At 35.1% G+C, this 17,653-nt stretch overlaps 2 protein-coding genes and 1 long non-coding RNA gene across 4 annotated transcripts; 2 read left to right on the forward strand and 1 right to left on the reverse strand.

Moving 5' to 3' along the window:
* Window positions 1–623: 623 nt before the first annotated feature.
* On the reverse strand, window positions 624–4,151 carry LOC111396377. 2 transcript variants are annotated; one of them, XR_002702992.1, is made up of 5 exons: window positions 3,880–4,151; window positions 3,664–3,723; window positions 2,095–3,264; window positions 1,231–2,006; window positions 624–871 (listed from the first exon to the last, which is right to left on the reverse strand). It is a non-coding gene; the product is annotated as an uncharacterized LOC111396377 (long non-coding RNA). The 2 variants fall into 2 exon arrangements; XR_002702993.1 differs by having other exon boundaries at window positions 1,889–2,006; window positions 3,880–4,073.
* A 1,516-nt stretch (window positions 4,152–5,667) lies between these two features.
* On the forward strand, window positions 5,668–10,838 carry LOC111396378. The gene is made up of 5 exons (XM_023022816.1): window positions 5,668–6,062; window positions 6,503–7,707; window positions 9,054–9,200; window positions 9,892–10,008; window positions 10,093–10,838. The coding sequence occupies exons 1-5, from the start codon at window positions 5,780–5,782 to the stop codon at window positions 10,699–10,701; spliced, it is 2,361 nt and encodes a 786-aa protein (XP_022878584.1). The 5' UTR covers window positions 5,668–5,779; the 3' UTR covers window positions 10,702–10,838.
* A 1,470-nt stretch (window positions 10,839–12,308) lies between these two features.
* On the forward strand, window positions 12,309–14,579 carry LOC111396380 (DNA damage-repair/toleration protein DRT100). The gene has a single exon (XM_023022817.1). The coding sequence runs from the start codon at window positions 12,552–12,554 to the stop codon at window positions 14,313–14,315; it is 1,764 nt and encodes a 587-aa protein (XP_022878585.1). The 5' UTR covers window positions 12,309–12,551; the 3' UTR covers window positions 14,316–14,579.
* The last annotated feature ends 3,074 nt before the right edge of the window (window positions 14,580–17,653 follow it).

Genomic DNA, 17,653 nt, shown 5'->3' on the forward strand with positions numbered 1-17,653 from the left:
TGAATTTGATTAACATCTTTAGGTGTTAGAGAGAATGTGTCCCAACCCATTGGTCCTAGATGGTGTGATTTTTTTCCAAGTTATGTTTTTTTCTCCTAAGGGGTGAATATTCGTCAAGGTGGAGATTGTTGTGCATGTGGTTCATATAGAGTGAAACACAGGTCGTGGATCAAATGGGTCGATGCCGACGCGGAGCGGAGTGGAGTGAGAGAAGCGGAGCGACGACATCGGCCTTGCGCGAGTTTAATTCACTGTGTGGTTGTTAGGGACGCTGAATGGGTTGAGGGTGCGGGAACAACGGCCCCGTGGTATGGTACATGGGTATTTTCTGTACGGGCCTTAAAGTCTTATATGGGTCCAGGCTAGGGTTAGTATAAATAATATATTATAATCCTATTTTTTACTACTGAATAAAGAAATCTCTGCTTTGCTCTCGTTGACGTAGGCACACCGCTAAATCACGTAAAATTCTTGTGTTGATTTTCGTTTTCATCTCTTTAATATTGTGCATAAAATCCAACATGTTTTTTTCCACATATGTGCAAGTAAAAGTGCTCACGACTACAATGAGACTTTCTTTGAACCACCCATAAAAGAGGCTTATTTCAAACAAGTCCTAAATGTTTAGGAAACGAGATTTTCTTTGCAATCAAATCAAGTTATCAATAAAGGAATGATTATTATTCGAGATTAATGGTACTTGAAGACAGACTAAGGAAGAGAGTCTATCATAAAAAACTTTAAAATTTTCATCTTTACTAATTGTAATCTTTGGAATCTTTTTGACTGTATGTTCAGCCAAACCATTTTCCACACTCGAATAAAAAATGTTCTGGACCTCTTCAAATGTTGTTGTTTCCATAACTCCCATCTGATTCAAGAATAAGGAAATTGTTTAGAAACTCGAAAATAATTTCTGTTTATTTCCTATATTTTGTCAATCAAATAGAATAATACTTAAATTTGAGTAGCACTAAGCATAGCCGGGCCAATGAATTCATGGACAAGTCTACCACTTATAAGGCTTGCAATCACATGAATCTACACAATTTCATAATATTAATCATGTGTATAAAAAGTTTCAATTAAGAATTTCAATAAATAATTAGACCATACAACTAATCTAAAATGGGATGATATTTCAGATAAAGAATGTTGGTCACCAAATACAGTATATATCCAATGCCAGATTCATGTGATTGCCATAAAAGCATTAAAGACTCAAAACACCTCGATTGAGAAAATAGCACCAGAGATGGTACTGCGATCTCTTGCCCGATTAGAACTCCGGGCATTGCTCCTAATAAAATACACACTGCAGTGGAGGAAGTTAACAAAATTCCTTCTTTAGTTTCAATATGAATATAAGAGAAATAGACAAAAGACCCTCCTTGAAAATGAGAATCCCTTTACATAAGTCATTTAAACAGAATCGCGCTAATCGTGCTTGCTCTTGGTAGGAATAATCCGAAATAGAACAACTAAACATTCAAAATCTAACAATCCCGGCTCAACTAAAAATATAAATTTTTCAATTTCTTATTACTTCTAAAAACTGAGGGAAAAGTCCCCAATTCAGGATATCACATTGGCAAATAAATGAATCAGGAATCACAACCATTTTATTTATCAGATGCAATATCGATAAACAATTAAAATGTCTAGAGTTCATTTATTTAGAAAAATTAATGAAAATATCAAAACACAAGCTCATATATGGCAAAGAAAACACAACTAAAGATGCTTTCAAGAAATGATTCCTCATAAGAAAATTTTAAAAAACAAAATTCGAGGCCTATGTTATTAATCAATTTTTCTACAAAATTGAATTGAAAAAAAGAAGAAGAATCGAGAAAAAAAAATTCAGAAAATAGACAACTCTAGCCACCTAGGAACGCAACTTTGACTCTCCACCCTCAGCCGCACCATTGCCTCTGCCATCTCGACCACCATTTCCATGAATCCCAACAAAATCACCTCCGTCTAAAGCAAACGAGGCAGCTGAACTGCAAATGCACAGCAATTAGGACTTGCATAGATCCACACATAAAGGGAGAGGCCAAATTCAATATACAAGTAACAAAGAGAACTTACGAATAACCACGCCAGCTCAGCTTGATATCTCCCTTCACCAAATTATAATGTTCTCTAGTTCATTTCCCATAAAGGAGCGGCAATTTCTTGGACATTTTTAAAGGGTTTGTGCCAAGCACGCAAAATTGAAAAAGGCTTGATTTTGAAGAGTCCACGAACCATCAAAATTAGACAACTGCTTCCATGTCAAAGCTTACCTACTTCAGCAATTGTTAAAAGTGACCATACGTTTCCTCTTTTGGAAGGGAAGTGACCACATATGTTTCTAGCTTTCCTTTAATCCTAAGAGTATTTTCTCTCTCTAGATAAAAATAAAATAAAAATATAATCTCCCGCAAATTCACACACTTTAGTGGTTAAATCCTTTAGTAGTTGATTCAATTTCTTGCACGGTGCAAGAATTAGACATTTGTTTTATATTACATTTAAAATTTCACCCATTGGTGTTGACAGAATCTGTAATAGGCTATAATATATACTCTATCTGTTTAAATGGAAGAACTCTTTTTCACCATGTGTGTATCCCATAGTATAATACATGTAATTATTGTTTATAGAACAGAAAATAGATGAACATATATTTGTCATGAAATTCTTAAGCAAAGATTACAAGAGTAAAATAATTAAATTCTGCAGTTCTAGAAAATCCAATGAGTTAGAACATGCCTTGGTGTCTCTTTAATTAAAATATGGATCAAACTCATGGATTACACTCTTGTACTTAGAATTAATAATTAATAAACAAACAAGTCATTACTACAAATCCAGATTCTAGGGAAAAAAAATAAAAATAAAAATTTAAACCTCTAAAGAACAACATATAACTTTCAAAATTTAAAAAGGTACGGTGCTACAATTTATGTTCCAAGAGAAGTAAAAAAGGTACAAAAACTTTAGAACATGAACAAGATAACAATTTTCACAGAAGATCTAAATAAACATTATGGAAGAAATTTAGATTTATAGGATTCATGTTATAAACAAAAAGAGAAAAGAACAGCTTACCTTTTAACCACACCCGTAAACTTCACAACACGAAACCGAAGAAAATCAACAAAAACTGATCGGAGATAGAGTGAGGAATAAAAAACACAAATCACGAACAACTTACCTAAGGTAAAATGCAACACTGTAGTCATCGATTTAATCGACCAGAGAACACATTGGACACTATACACATAAGAAGAAACGAAAATTTCAGTTCAAAGTTAGGATAATATTAATGGATGCAATTGCTGAAAAAGAACATATTTACAGTTTACATTGGCATCAATGATAACTGAGGAGGCAAGATGTGAAAAAAAATTGGGAAAGGTAAAAGTCTTAGGAAATGGAGAGCAAACTAAGATATCAAAGAATTGGGAGAGACTCAAAAGCAAAAGTCTAGCGTGTGTGAGATGAAATTCAACAGTGAGTGTGGAAAGGAGACTTTCTAGAATGAAAAATGCATAACCAGTTTGAATCATTTGTAGTGTGAACACGAGGCCACACGAATATTTCAAAAAAGGAAAAAGTTAAAAATGAAGCAAGAAATAACACTAAACTGAAGCAAATACTAAATCCACACACCTCAGGTCGCCAGTTTCCTATTTCGGTGCGAATTTTCTGGTTTTTGGGAGATTCCACCAACTAAAAAATAGAATTGTACACACAGGAAGAAGGAAAAGAATATTTAGTTGAAAATATCCAAGAATTGAAACCAAAATAATGAGAAATCGACAGGTACTACAATTATTTTGAGAGAAGAAAAAACCCTAAACTGAAGCAAATCTGGAATTGACGTACCTCTCTATTTTAGGGTGTACAAATTGCAGCAAGATGAAGAAACACGGCGAATCGCAAGAAGATGTAGACTCGGCTTTGTAGTCACCGATAGAAGAGGAAGACTCGGTGCTGTAGTCATCGATTGGATTCTCTCTTTTCTACAATTGACAGAGAAACTGAGGGTTAGCACAGTGTATTTGATAGAGATATTTTTCATATGCAAAGACCATTAAGCCCTCAATTTGTGAATTAGTGTAAAATAGAATTGAAGGGTAAAATGGGAAATCGAAAATGCTTCAAAAATGAACAGAGAATGGCACGTTCACTCTTTTAAGAGTAGAGGGATTTTACAAGTGAACCTATAGAGATTGATAGAAAAGCAAGGATATGGGCTGAGAAACAAAAAAATATATCCAAAGGCAGCACCTTCCATCAAAAATGAAAAATTGGCTATAGAGATTCTGCGCGATCCAATCCAATAAAGGACTTTTATCTTCGAAACCCATTGAAAGGGGTAGTGCAAGAGAAATCATAGAGAAATGATAAACAGATTAATCATTCCACTCCAATCGATTAAAAAATGTGAGAACGAACTAATGGAACAGCAATCTAAGGTCGCATACCTAGATGGAAACTAAGATTCCACTCATGACCCATGTAACGAGCTACACTAAGTAAGAAGTGTATTACTTTTAAAACACATTTAAAAAAAAAAAAAATCATAAAATATATAGTAAAAAATCTACATCAAAAAGTTCTAAACCTTTGTTTGGTGCTCGTTATTTTAAAAGAAAAAGAGTTTTGTACAGTATTTCTAGTAGAATATGTGGTTAAAAAATATATAAAAAAAATTGGATTTACATTAAGGATATTTTATTCTATGAATATATGATTGAAAATGATTTTATAGAATTAGTTTTTTTTTATTTAACAATGGGTACCAAAAAGAGGCTAAATTATTGCTTGTGTGGAATTGTTTTTCTCTACTCATTTTTACCTCCTGTTTGATTTCCATTAATTTTCATTTCATTACATTTCAATTTTCTCTCTCCTATTTTCAACTACATAATATTTCATAAAAATAATATTATAGTAAATAAAAATATTTTTCTTCTTTTTCATCCACTCATTTTTCAAAAAAAAAAAATACTATTTCACACATTTTTATTTCCACAAAATGGGTTCTAAACGGGGGCTTAATTACACATTTTTCAGAAATTATCATTTTTTTAAAATTTTTTCATAATATATATATTTTATTTTATTTTATTCTATATATTCCTAAAAAAAGAGTTGCATAGGTTATTATTTGATGCTATCCCTTGTTATAACGTATGGCGATTGTTGTAGTTAGCAATTGTGAATAACATTATTTAAATAAGTCCATGTTTGAACCACATTTTAAGGAAAAATGTATTATTAATGTCAAATCAATGAAAAATATGTGGTTAAAAAATAATGAAAAATTTTAAGTTTGCATATAATATTATTTTATTGAAAAATGTGTGATTGAAATAATGTCAAATTACTGTTAAATAATATATTTTTTTGAAAATAATGTGACTCAAACAAACTCTAAATAATAGATATTAGTATCAAATAATTATCTATCATATATATGCTACATACGATGATTGTCGTAGCGAACGAATGCGAATAGCTTTATTTTATTTAAATAAATAATTGATAACTCAACTTAAGTCTGAATAGTCTTCAATCAATTTATAAACGTGGTCCCCATTGTCACAATCACACGGTGGACGCCCCCCACGGCCACGTAAACCCTTCCCTTCGAGACCCTCCTCCATTTTTCTCTTACTTAAAGGCGCCATTTGCCAATTCTCTCTTTTCAAAATCTCCCGTAAACCCTTTTCTGTGCCCTAACAGCTTAAAGATACACACTCAATTCTAATTGTACGTAATGAATCCTCACTCGTATATGCAGACGAAGTCGACGGAGCTGGCGGAGACGATCGCTGCCGCTGCGACAGCAGTGCAGATCTCAGCCGCCTGCTCCGCAGTGGAATCCTTCCTCCGTAAGCACGCCCCGGACCAGCAGCGGTGGTTCTTTTCCATCACTTTCCCAACCCTAATTTGTAGAATCTTCGGCTTTGATGAATCCGCTTCTTCTTCAGGAACAAAGCGTACGTCTCTCAGCGGATGGATTGATATCGCGGCGTCAACAGATGATTCTGAGCTCGATGGTAGGGTTTTCTGACTTAATTAAGTCAGTTAGTTGTTCGAATTTTTATTCTCATATTTTATCTTCCCAGAGTGCTAGAATTCCGTTGTTCCCCAACTATCTTTGATTAGTTTCCCTTGGTTTGGATATATTTCTGTATATTTTTGTAAAGATATTTACGATATTTATTCCTCGAAAGTTAAGATGGTTAAAAACGCAGTTACTCGTCCAACCAATAGTGTTGTTTCACTTTGGTCATTGAACCTTTTCTTCCCCCAAAACTTTCATTTGTTCTAAGATTCTATTTTTATAACCATTTTGAATTCTGTAATACATTTACAACATTATAATTAGCTACTATTAGGTTATTTGATTAATTTTGATGTCTCTGGCGTGAGTTCTTCATCAATTTATTATCCCTGCTTTAATATTCTTCATCTACTATATTTCCCTGGTTCACAGGCAAAATTTTCAGCCTACTTTCACCCAATGGAGTGTTGTTGTCTTCAATTTCAGCAGTTGACAGGCTGTCTCTTGTCAAGTATATATTTCCGGCTGAACGATTACCAGAATGGGTTCGGTGCATGCTTCAAATCAAATCTGATTGTCAGGTGTTGACTGACTTGTGTCCCTTATTCAAAAATAAGGTTATGAAAGTTCTGATTAAGGGATCTTCAAATCAGGTTCAATTGAATGTTTTCGAATATTACATGTTTTGGTTTGCTTATTGCCCTGTTTCTAGAGGGAATAGCGAGGGTTCAGTGACAGTGAAGATCCAGCAGATGAAAAAGTTTAGGTTGGATAAGTGGGCATATTCAATTCCTGGTCTATCAAGTAATAAACGTGGAGAAGAGAAGAAAACTGCGACTAGTTTCTATTTAAGGCTACTCTATTCATATCTTCGTTCATTTGTGCCTGCGTATGATTTGAATGTGCATCAACCTTATCATAGTTCCCTACTTCATTACTCCCCGGATTATGATATTTCTCTTATTGAGAGAGCAGAATTTCTGGTTAATACGTTGATCTATTTTTGGTTGCTTGACAATGATTTTTCGCCCTTTCCTGTGGGTTTGTGCAAGTCATTTGGTCTAAGGTTCTCTTTTAGATCTGTTTTGGGTGAGAGTCCACCTAATTCAGGACTGGGTGCTGTGGTAAATGTTTTTGTGAAGTACCTGAATCTGATTTCTCTGCCAATGAAAGATGAGTTCAATCAAATTGAAAATATTGGGAGTTCTAGCTTGGGAGTTCCAGGTTCAGTTAATGTCGTTAAGTCAAGGGATGCTGCTTTGAGTGTGCACTCTGTTGGGTCTTGGAACTCATGGGTTCAGAGGCCATTGTACAGATATATTTTGAGAGAATTTCTGTTTTATCCAGTGGAAACTTCCGTTAAGAATGCATCTCAGGTATTTACTCTCTGGGTGAGTTACATGGAACCTTGGATGATTACTTTTGAAGAGTTCACTGATCTAGATAAGCTCATCGGAATGCCAACAATCAGTTCAGCGGAGGTCTTTAAATCATCGCCACATGGATATTCTTCGTCTTGGCGGGGTTTTGTACTGTTAAATTACCTTTTTTACAGCTCTTTGGTAATGCATTTTATTGGATTTGCGCACAAGTTTCTACATACAGATGCAGAAGTAATAGTTCAGATGGTTGCAAAGGTCTATTCCATCCTGATCTTCCTATGCATTTGTTCAAGCTTCATGATTTAACTTTCATTTGCACTGATAGGTTCTCTTTTGATATTCTGCAAGAGAAACATGGACAGGAAGTTTGATACTCAAACTTTAATATTTTACTCTTTCAATACTATGCATTCTCCAATGGTGTTAATGATCAAGATTGTGACGTGTATTCAATGGTTATGTGCTTCAGTTTTGTTGTTTTACTAGTTATAAATGAAACACTTGTCATGTTGAGTCTTTACTAGCTTCTAAGCACCTTAATTAAACCGTTGTTCTACTTGTTTTTGGACCAAAGAAAGAGAAGATAGAAAGACATTTGGCATGTGCCAATAGATATGTCTTCTTTTTCATTGTGTCTCTTTGTTCAGGCATTTTTTCATTATAATAATTTTAAGGATTGTTGGGGGAGATTAATTATTGTTTCATCAAACTAGTATTTTTCGGGTGATATTGGTTACCTAATAGGCTAACACTACTAATTTTTTTCTGGTTCATGATAAAGTGAAATTAGGTCTAAGTTTGCTTTAGGTGCCATTTTAGTTTTCAGGCATTATAGTATTGCCGAAATGCTAGAAGCTCATAAACTAAAGAAACTTTTGAGTGACAAGGTTGGATTCCTTTTTCTTATCATTTGCAACTTTCTACATGGGACGGCAGAGACTTCAAGATGGAATTTGTTAAAGTTGGTTTGTTTTCAAAACAGTTTGTGTCCACAGCATAGATGCACAATGCATGTTAGAAGAGTAAGAATAAAAGTAAAAATAGCTGTTGGAATTTGACATAGCACATCAAAGGTGGCCAAGTAATTGGAGTAGTTGTGAATCTTGGTCAATCATTCTTTAACTGTTCTTTATTTTCTCTTCTATATGAGTACTTCTGGGCCTTCTTTTGCATAAATCAAAAATTTCCACAAGGGCACTAATATGATGGTCTTCTATGTTGGCTACGTGATCAAATATTCAATTTTCCTTTTTCTTCTCTAAATGTTAGTTTTTTAGTTGCCATTTCTGAAATTGTATCTCCTGATTGAAGTATTTGTGGAACAAATATTAAAATATTACACTTGTATCCAAATGTTAGATTGAGGTTCTAGCTGGCCTAAAATATGAATTACAATTTCTTCCTTGGCTATTAAATACATCTGAACACGGGTATATGTCATGTCAGCCCAATTTTCAGTGAAAATTTTTATTAGTTGACTTGAGTCTGGAATGTACGCGAGGAGGATGTTGATGGTGGATGATTTTTTTTTGCTAGGTTTCTAAGTTATTTTGTTTTTAGTCTTTCTCTAGACACTTCACTTCCCAGATTTATTCATGCAGGTTATAAACATATTAACTTCATCAATGGAGCTAAAGGATCTCATAAAGAATGTTGACACTGCTTTTCATTCGAAACAAGTTGAATCATCTAGGTCTCATCTTAATACCTTAAACAGATTTGTTCCGACAATCCGCCAACAATTACAGGTATTTGCATCTCATTTTCATTCCCATGCCTTTCACCATTCCTTCCTTCCTGTATGTCTCTATATCTGTAAATAAATTTATCAATTTACTTTTGTTTTAGACTATTCTATGAATATATGAAAGTCTCCGAAGAACATTTGTCTATTATATGAAGGAGTTTCAGGTTCTGGCTTTAAATTGATATGTTGGTCATGCATGCCGATGTGATTTTTGTATTAATTCCATTGTGGACTTTGAAATCCAACACACTTGGCATATCAATGTTTCACATCTGTGATATGGACAGTCACTTCAATGAGCTGATATTTGCAGTCCAATCATAGTTTCACATGCATCTCTTTTTCTTGAAATTCTTTATTTGGAACAAGCCTGCAGAGAGCTTATCATTTGTGTCTATTAGAGTTGCGAGACTCAGAAACTCTCAGGAAACCATCTGTCATGTGATTTGTACCAAAAGTGTAATATATCAAACACCATTGTTTGATATTAAATATTTTCTGTGTTTGCTTCTAGTAGCTGAATTCTTTCTTCACGTCTCTGCTTCTTAGGTTTATCTCTTCTTAGTATTTTATTTTCCGTCCCTTCCGGAAGAATCTTAATATATGCATATTGATGAGTCTTGTAGATATTGTGAATCCTAGTGGTCCAGGACAGTATTTCGTTATTTAATAATCCTATCCAAATGCTTCAGGACTGGGAGGATGGCCTATGTGAGACTGATGCGGATGGATCCTTCTTGCATGAGAACTGGAACAAAGATCTACGGCTTTTCAGTGATGGAGAAGATGGTGGACAACAATTGCTTCAGGTTTGATCTTGAGCGTTGTTTGGTTGCAATATGTGCCTGTGTTTGGATAAATAGAGTAATTTCGGCTAACTGCTCTTTCTGCAGCTTTTTTTATTGCGAGCGGAATCTGAGCTGCAAGCAATCTCTAGCAATAATTTAGCTCAGAATCTCCAGTGTCTAGACTCCTTGAAAGCCCAAGTGGGCGTCTTGTTTGGTGGTCCTATTACAATCTCTTCTTCATTTGGAACACCACGTGAATCAAAAACTATGCAACATCAGCAATCACATGATGCAAGATTCGAGCCAAGAAGTTGTTTTGAAACCCGTACTGGGGGTGATATAAAGTACAAGGGCGATTGGATGACGCGACCTATCTCCAATGATGAGATTGCATGGCTAGCGAAATTGCTAGTCAATCTCTCAGGATGGCTGAACGAGTGTCTTGGGTTAAATCGGGTGAACTGCACCCAAGAAGGTCCTGATTGGTCTTACGTGCAAATGTCAGGTGGGGTGGAAAATGTGACCATCAAAGTGGTTTTGTGCTGGCTCCTTTCTTGGATAACCTGGTTACGCGAGACTGGAGTGAACTTTATGAAAGAGCACGGTCTTAGGGTGAACCTCAGAATGCTAGCTTCCAAGAAAGTGGTAGTCAGGTTGTTGGTTATTGCTGCTGCATTTAGTTTGTTCAAGAAAGCTTTTGTAGTGTGGTCATAGAGGTGTAAATATATATGTTTCTTTACATGCGAGTAAAAGTAAAAATGAACATATAATGGTATATAAGAAATTTGTCGTGAAATTTTGCTTGTAAAATTGAAGATGGTTTAATGCTTCATGAAGTATTTTGTTGTCAAGGTGGTGGTGTTTTTATACTTTATTATGCAGGCTAGTATGGTACCGAAACCAGACCGAGCTAATTCTGCTTAAGTTGGTATTAAAAGTTCTGGGACCATAAACCAAAATTATTAGTAGATTGTAGCATTTTGTTAAACTCGAGAAATGCAATATGATTTGAATAATCAAAAACCATTTGAGACTGTTGAGAATTTTTAGATTTTATTAAAAATTGATAAAATACGTGATTAAGAAATTGTGGATTTCATGAAATAAAATATGTTTTTAAAAAATGAATTTTTGAAAATAGGGTCAAGTATTTTCTGTTTGTTATTCTTGATAAAGGCTCATTTTCAAGCTCATCAGAGTTTACACTTTTAACTATAGAAGATTCAGTCCTCCATGCAAGGCAGTCTCAATAGGCTCGAATGAGGGCCCAACCGAGTTCCGAAATTTCCATCCCAATCTCACCAACTTGAGTTAATTTCACAAAAGTCACTGAATTATCATTAAAGTGTATTCTTTTCTTTTATCCATTTAGTGACAGCTAAATATAATAATTATGCACTTTGTTAACGGCCTGTCCAGATCAGATGTGCCTCTTTTAAACCATGAAATCCATCAACAGCTGTTGTGCTCATATTGTTAAAGTACAAATCTTAAAATATAGAACTTGATTGAGTCTCTCTCTTTCTTTTCTTTTCTTTTTTTTTTTAAATATATTTTGGAATAATATTTTAATGGAGAATATATGATTAAAGAATAAAGAAAAATTTTAAGTTTACGTGTAATATTAATTATTGAAGAATAAAATAAGAGAGAAAAAAATATATTTTCAAAATAATGAAGAACAAAATGTAATTCTTGAGAGAAAAATCCCATGTTCAATCAAGAATTACCAAACCACTCTCTTTGAGTTTTAACATCCACTGACAAACCGTGAAACGGTCGGAACAAAATTGAAACATGATGCCAGTTGGAAAGAAATTAGACGCGTCAACATTATTTAATTATTTTGGCCCTATATAACTTTATTCTTTAAAATTCATTTTTCTTCAAAATCATTTTTAACAGCAATCTCACAATAAAATAATTTTGCATCTAAACGCAAAATTTTGTCCACTATTTAATCACACATTTTCGATATAATTATTGCTTACAAATTATGGATGTATTCAAAATCAAGAGCGTAGATATTGTCACGTAAAAATAAATGTGAAGGATAAGCCAAACTGTAATTGCCAATTCGGACTTTTCCTTGTTCCAGTCTTAATCTGCCATAAAGAGAATCAGTTTTCCGTATGCTGTATTTTCAATGGAGTAGGAAGCTGTGGACCATCGCAAAACGTTAGATTTCAAAAAGGTAAAAATGTGAATTTGAATATAGTGCGCTCCAACGTTCAAATGCCATTTGGAATTCTCGTGATGCAAGTTAATTTTCATGTGAACTACAAAATTACAAAAAAATTTGTTGTTTCAACGACAAGATTTTCACTGTCCTCCTATAAAAAGGAAGACAGGGTTTTACGAGTTTTGCACGATCTTTTTCATCATTATGCCTTGTTGTCTACGTGAATTCTCACATTACATGATTCCTTTTACTGTATTTTATTTATACTTTGTGTAAAGAAAACTAGTATACTTTATACTAGTTTTCTTCAGTATTCTTTGTCAGACTCACACCTTGATTGGTATTTTTTTTTCCTCGAAAATCTCCCCACTTGGATTCCAAAATGCAGATGTCGATGGGGGTTATAAAGCTTCTACTGATAATTGTGTGCTTTTGTCTTGAAAATTCACAGGCATCACCATCTGCTTGTTCAGAGGTTGATAGATTGGCTCTTGTTGGTTTTAAGGCCAAAATATTAAAGGACACTACTGATATACTGTCTACATGGACAGGCAAAGATTGTTGCAGTGGTGGCTGGGAAGGCATTGAATGTGATCCGGCCACCGGCCGAGTTAACAAGTTGATGCTGCAAAGCCCATCTGCTGATAATATGAGTGTCCTTATGATAGGCATTTTGTCCCCCTCCCTTGGTAATTTACAATTCTTGGAGACTATGGTGATAAGTGGGATGAAAAGGATTGGAGGAACAATCCCTCAAAGTTTCTCGAATCTCAGTCGCCTCACTCAACTCGTCCTAGATGACAATGCCCTGCAAGGGGAAATCCCTTCAAGTTTGGGTCATTTGTCCTTGCTACAGACTTTTTCATTCAATGGCAACCATTTGACAGGACAAATTCCTCCTGCATTAGGGAACTTGAAAAACCTCCTTCAGTTGAGTTTAGCTAGAAACTCCCTCATAGGTCCTATCCCACCAAACCTTAAGAACCTCATGAGCTTACAGTTTCTTGATCTCAGCTTCAATTCATTTTCTGGGTTCATCCCGGATTTTCTAGGGCAGCTTCGATCCTTGCAAAATCTTGTGCTCACCAACAACCGGTTGTCAGGGCAGATACCCAATTCTTTGTGCAACCTAGTCCAACTTTCGGAGCTGTCAATTGATCAAAATCTGCTCACCGGAAGAATTCCAACACAAATTGGCAATTTGAAGTCTCTTTCTGTACTAAGATTGAACGCCAATCAACTTACCGGTCAGATTCCAGAATCTATTGCAAACTTACAGAACTTATGGCTTCTTAATGTGTCTAGAAATGTACTTATGGATCCATTACCTAATATAGCATTTTCTAAGGGACTCCATTCTCTGCTATCCGTAGATCTGTCCTACAACAGTCTTAATTTAGGGACAGTTCCTGAATGGATCAGAAATAGACAACTTTCTGATGTCCATCTAGCAGGCTGCAAGCTTAGAGGAACCCTCCCAAACTTTACGAGGCCCGACTCCTTGACCAGCTTAGACCTGTCCGACAACTATTTCACTGATGGAATTGCAACTTTTTTCACAAAGCTGTCGAGCTTGCAGAGTGCCAAGATTTCTAATAACCTATTGAAGATTGATCTCTCCTCAATCAGATTGCCTGATCAACTTTCCTTCCTTGATCTCCATTCCAACCTACTATTTGGTTCTCTTTCAAGTATATTAAGCAACAAGACGAGCAAATTTTTGGAGGCTATTGATGTCTCAAGAAATCAAATTTCTGGAAGCATTCCTGAATTCAGTGGTGGGTTGAACTTAAAGGTGCTCAACATAGGAAGTAACAGGATTGCAGGTCATATTCCTAGTTCAATTTCTGACCTGGCTAAGCTTGAAAGATTCGACATTTCAAGAAATCAAATAACAGGCACAATCCCAACAAGTTTAGGATTATTAGTGAAGTTGCAATGGCTAGACTTGTCAATCAATGGGCTTACAGGAAAAATTCCAGATAGTATGCTGGGAATTGAAGCATTGAAACATGCAAGCTTCAGGGCAAATAGATTGTGTGGAGAGATACCACAAGGAAGACCATATAACATCTTCAGTGCAGCTGCATATGCTCACAACTTGTGCTTGTGCGGAAAACCTTTGCCTTCTTGCAAGGGAAAATAACTGGAGAAGATGGTCGGGCCAGTGATATGCTGACTCTGTTTACGCTGAAGGCATGGGATCATCCTATATGATCACTGTCCAAAGGGAAGTTCAGATACACATTTTAATATCTATTATGTTGTAATTTTCAAACACGTGTAACTTTCGCAACTCCTCTCTTAAGGATTCCGTTCTATATAAAATAAACATTTGTCTTAGAGGAGAAGTTCATTGCTTTTGCCACAACATATTAATTATATTCTAAGTTCATTGCTATTGACACAACATATTAATTATATTCTCCTTGACGTCTTGATCCACGTTATATTCATTCTATCATGCATGATGTGGTGTTGATGAGAGAAACAACTTCTTGATGTATGCTATGGAATGTGTTTAGAGTTTGCTACTTGTTCCTGCTGCTGAATAGAAAACTTAAGATTCTATCAAGTTTTGTTAAGCATCTTTACGGCTTAATTTTGAAGTTTCTTGTTTAGGCTTTCTGGTGTTATCATTTAACTCTGCATTCAGTAAAGATCTGCAGTAGAACTTCTGTGCCTCGACTAGAAATCACCTGAACATTGCAAACTTATTTTTTTCTGACTTATTTATCTTGAAACTATTATGCTGTTTGAACTTCTATAGAAACCGAATGTTGTAAAATCATTTCAAAGCAAGTTAAAGCAGGGAATTTGCTGCATCTTTGAATCCCCTTTTAAATGTAACATATTGCTTTCTTTAGATCAAGTTAGAGTGCCGTCACCAATTTGATGGAAAACTAATGTACCCCATCTCTACTTGAGTGAGTTTTGTTGAAGACAATATTTGAATGAACCACATGTAGCCCTTTCTAACAACTTAAGATTTTAAACTCAAATCAGAGTAGATTGCCACCAATTTAAAAATTGTACTAGGCTTCGATGAGAAAATGATTCCTGTCACTTGCTGGGTTGTGTTAATGATACGAATGTAGCCCTAACTAACAGGTTAAACTTCTAAGTCAAATAATTTAACATCTTACAGAAAGATATATTCTATAATTAAAATACCATAATAACAATGTGCTCGTTAGTTTTCAACACTTTCTGTTGTTGATTTGATTTTAATTGAAAAATTAAAATAATGTGATTTGAATTAGTGGAAGTGTTCCTCTTTTAACTTCCAGCAATACAATAGTTTTTCTACATTAATTACGAACCTCGACCGGGTTTTACAAATTATAGTCGAGCGACCAATATATTTGAAGTTGTGTTAGCATCAGTTGTGTTTCTTTCTGATGATACAAGAAAGATCATTATTGTGCACAAGTTTATGTTGCACGAAATTTTAGAACCATATTGCTTGCAGTTTAAATATGATTGAGTAATGTTATAGATACAGGGAGATTTTCACGGAATTTTTTTTTATACATTCATAGCCTAACCCATGTTGTCAGCTGGGCGACTCGAAAGTGTTTTATCTGCCTGAAGTCGTGTAAACCAGAAATGAATTAACATATAGGAAGCAAGACCTACTCCCTCCAATCCCAGAAATAATTGAAGAGAGTTATCTCCAATCACCAACATTGGCATAAAAAAAGTAGGACCTCCTACTACAAATAAGAGAGATGCCCTTAGACCAGTATGGAGGGAAGGGAAAGAAATTCATGTAAGCGTCTTCATTGAGATCAAGGGCAGGGAGGGCGATCGAAGTGAAGGTTCGGATTGGCATATCAAGCGCTGTACCAGATTTTCCTTAATCTGAGTAGCTGCACATTCATGGCTTTGACTATTCCCACAGCCCGCCAATTCTTTACAGTATTTCACATGGCACAGATTCATTGACAGATGACAAAAAAAAAAAAAAAACAACTTTTTTGCAAATCAGGTGCTGCTCTGTAGGGATTCTGTGAAAGAATCCTTGTACTTGGGGAATTGTCCAATACAATTTGCTTTATTTGTTTTTTTCCTAAGTCTCTATTCCCTTGTCTTTCTTTCTCAATTCCCACGCATTCACATCCAATTGACTGTCGATTTTGTGCCGTCATGAGCTGCCCACAGATCTCTCCTCTGTCATTTCCTATGCTACTTGGAACATTTTTCATGGGACCATATTTTTTAGCCATGAATTGGAAAACATGAATCACCAACCAGAAACCAGTTTTCTTGTGATTAAGAAAGAAACTTTCTCTTCATTGATCCCTATACTTCAAGTTGCATAAGCACTCGTAATTTCATTGCTCAATTAATTTGAGCACATTGACTCTTAGACAAACTACATCCGACAACTCATCATTGAAAAGTCGTTTTTTAATTGGCAATATGAATATCTTATTGTACAACTTTAATTCCCATATTGTAGTGGGTCAAAGCAATGTACTATGTGCATGAAAACTTCTCTTAATATCTTTGCCATTTATTGGTCTTACATACCAATGTGGAGCATTTAGCATCATATTCTCACTACCTTAACTGACCCTCCTCTTCGGAGTTATTACGCGAATTGGGTCCCATCAAATTGTAACTTATCTAACTTTATATGCCCTTAACTTATTAGAAAATATTGAAGGGAAAGAAATTCATGTAAGCGTCTTCATTGAGACCAAGGCAGTGAGGGCGATCGAAGTGAAGGTTCGGGTTGGCATATCAAGAGCTGCACCGAATTTTCCTTAATCTGAGTAGCTGCACATTCATGGCTTTGACTATTCCCGCAGCCCGCCAATTTTGTACAGTATTTCACATGGCACGATTCATTGGCAGATCACAAAAAAATTTGAAATGAAAATCGGTGAAATAGTATTTTTTTTAAAAATAAGTAATTGAAAAAGAAAGAAAAATTTTCGATTTATATGTAATATTATTTTATGAAAAATTATGTAATTGAAAATATGAGAGGAAAAAATGAGATGAAATTTGATGGGCTCAAACGTGGGCTGAATATAAAGTTGGTTGGATTAATAGATTTAACCCACGTCACCTCCCACTTTCCTAACCTCTCACAATTGACAATTACCAAACGTAAATCTTAGGTGAAAAAAAAAAAAAAAAAAAAAAAAAAAAACAATTTTTTGCAAATCAGGTGGTGCTCTGTAGGGATTCTGTGAAAGAATCCTTGTACTTGGGGAATTTTCCAATACAATTTGCTTTATTTGTTTTTTTCCTAAGTCTGTACTCCCTTTTCTTTCTTTCTCAATTCCCACCCATTCACATCCAATTTGACTGTCGATATTGTGCCGTCATGAGTTGCCCACAGATCTCTCCTCTGGCATTTCCTATGCTATTTGGGACATTTTTCATGAGACCATATTTTTTAGCCAACATCCATAAATTCTCTTTCTCGGGCTCTGTTTTGTTGCAACCTTGCAGACCTGTCCTCCTCGG

This window comes from Olea europaea, chromosome 6, assembly GCF_002742605.1.
Source record: "Olea europaea var. sylvestris chromosome 6, O_europaea_v1, whole genome shotgun sequence".
Taxonomy (NCBI): Eukaryota; Viridiplantae; Streptophyta; class Magnoliopsida; order Lamiales; family Oleaceae; genus Olea; species Olea europaea.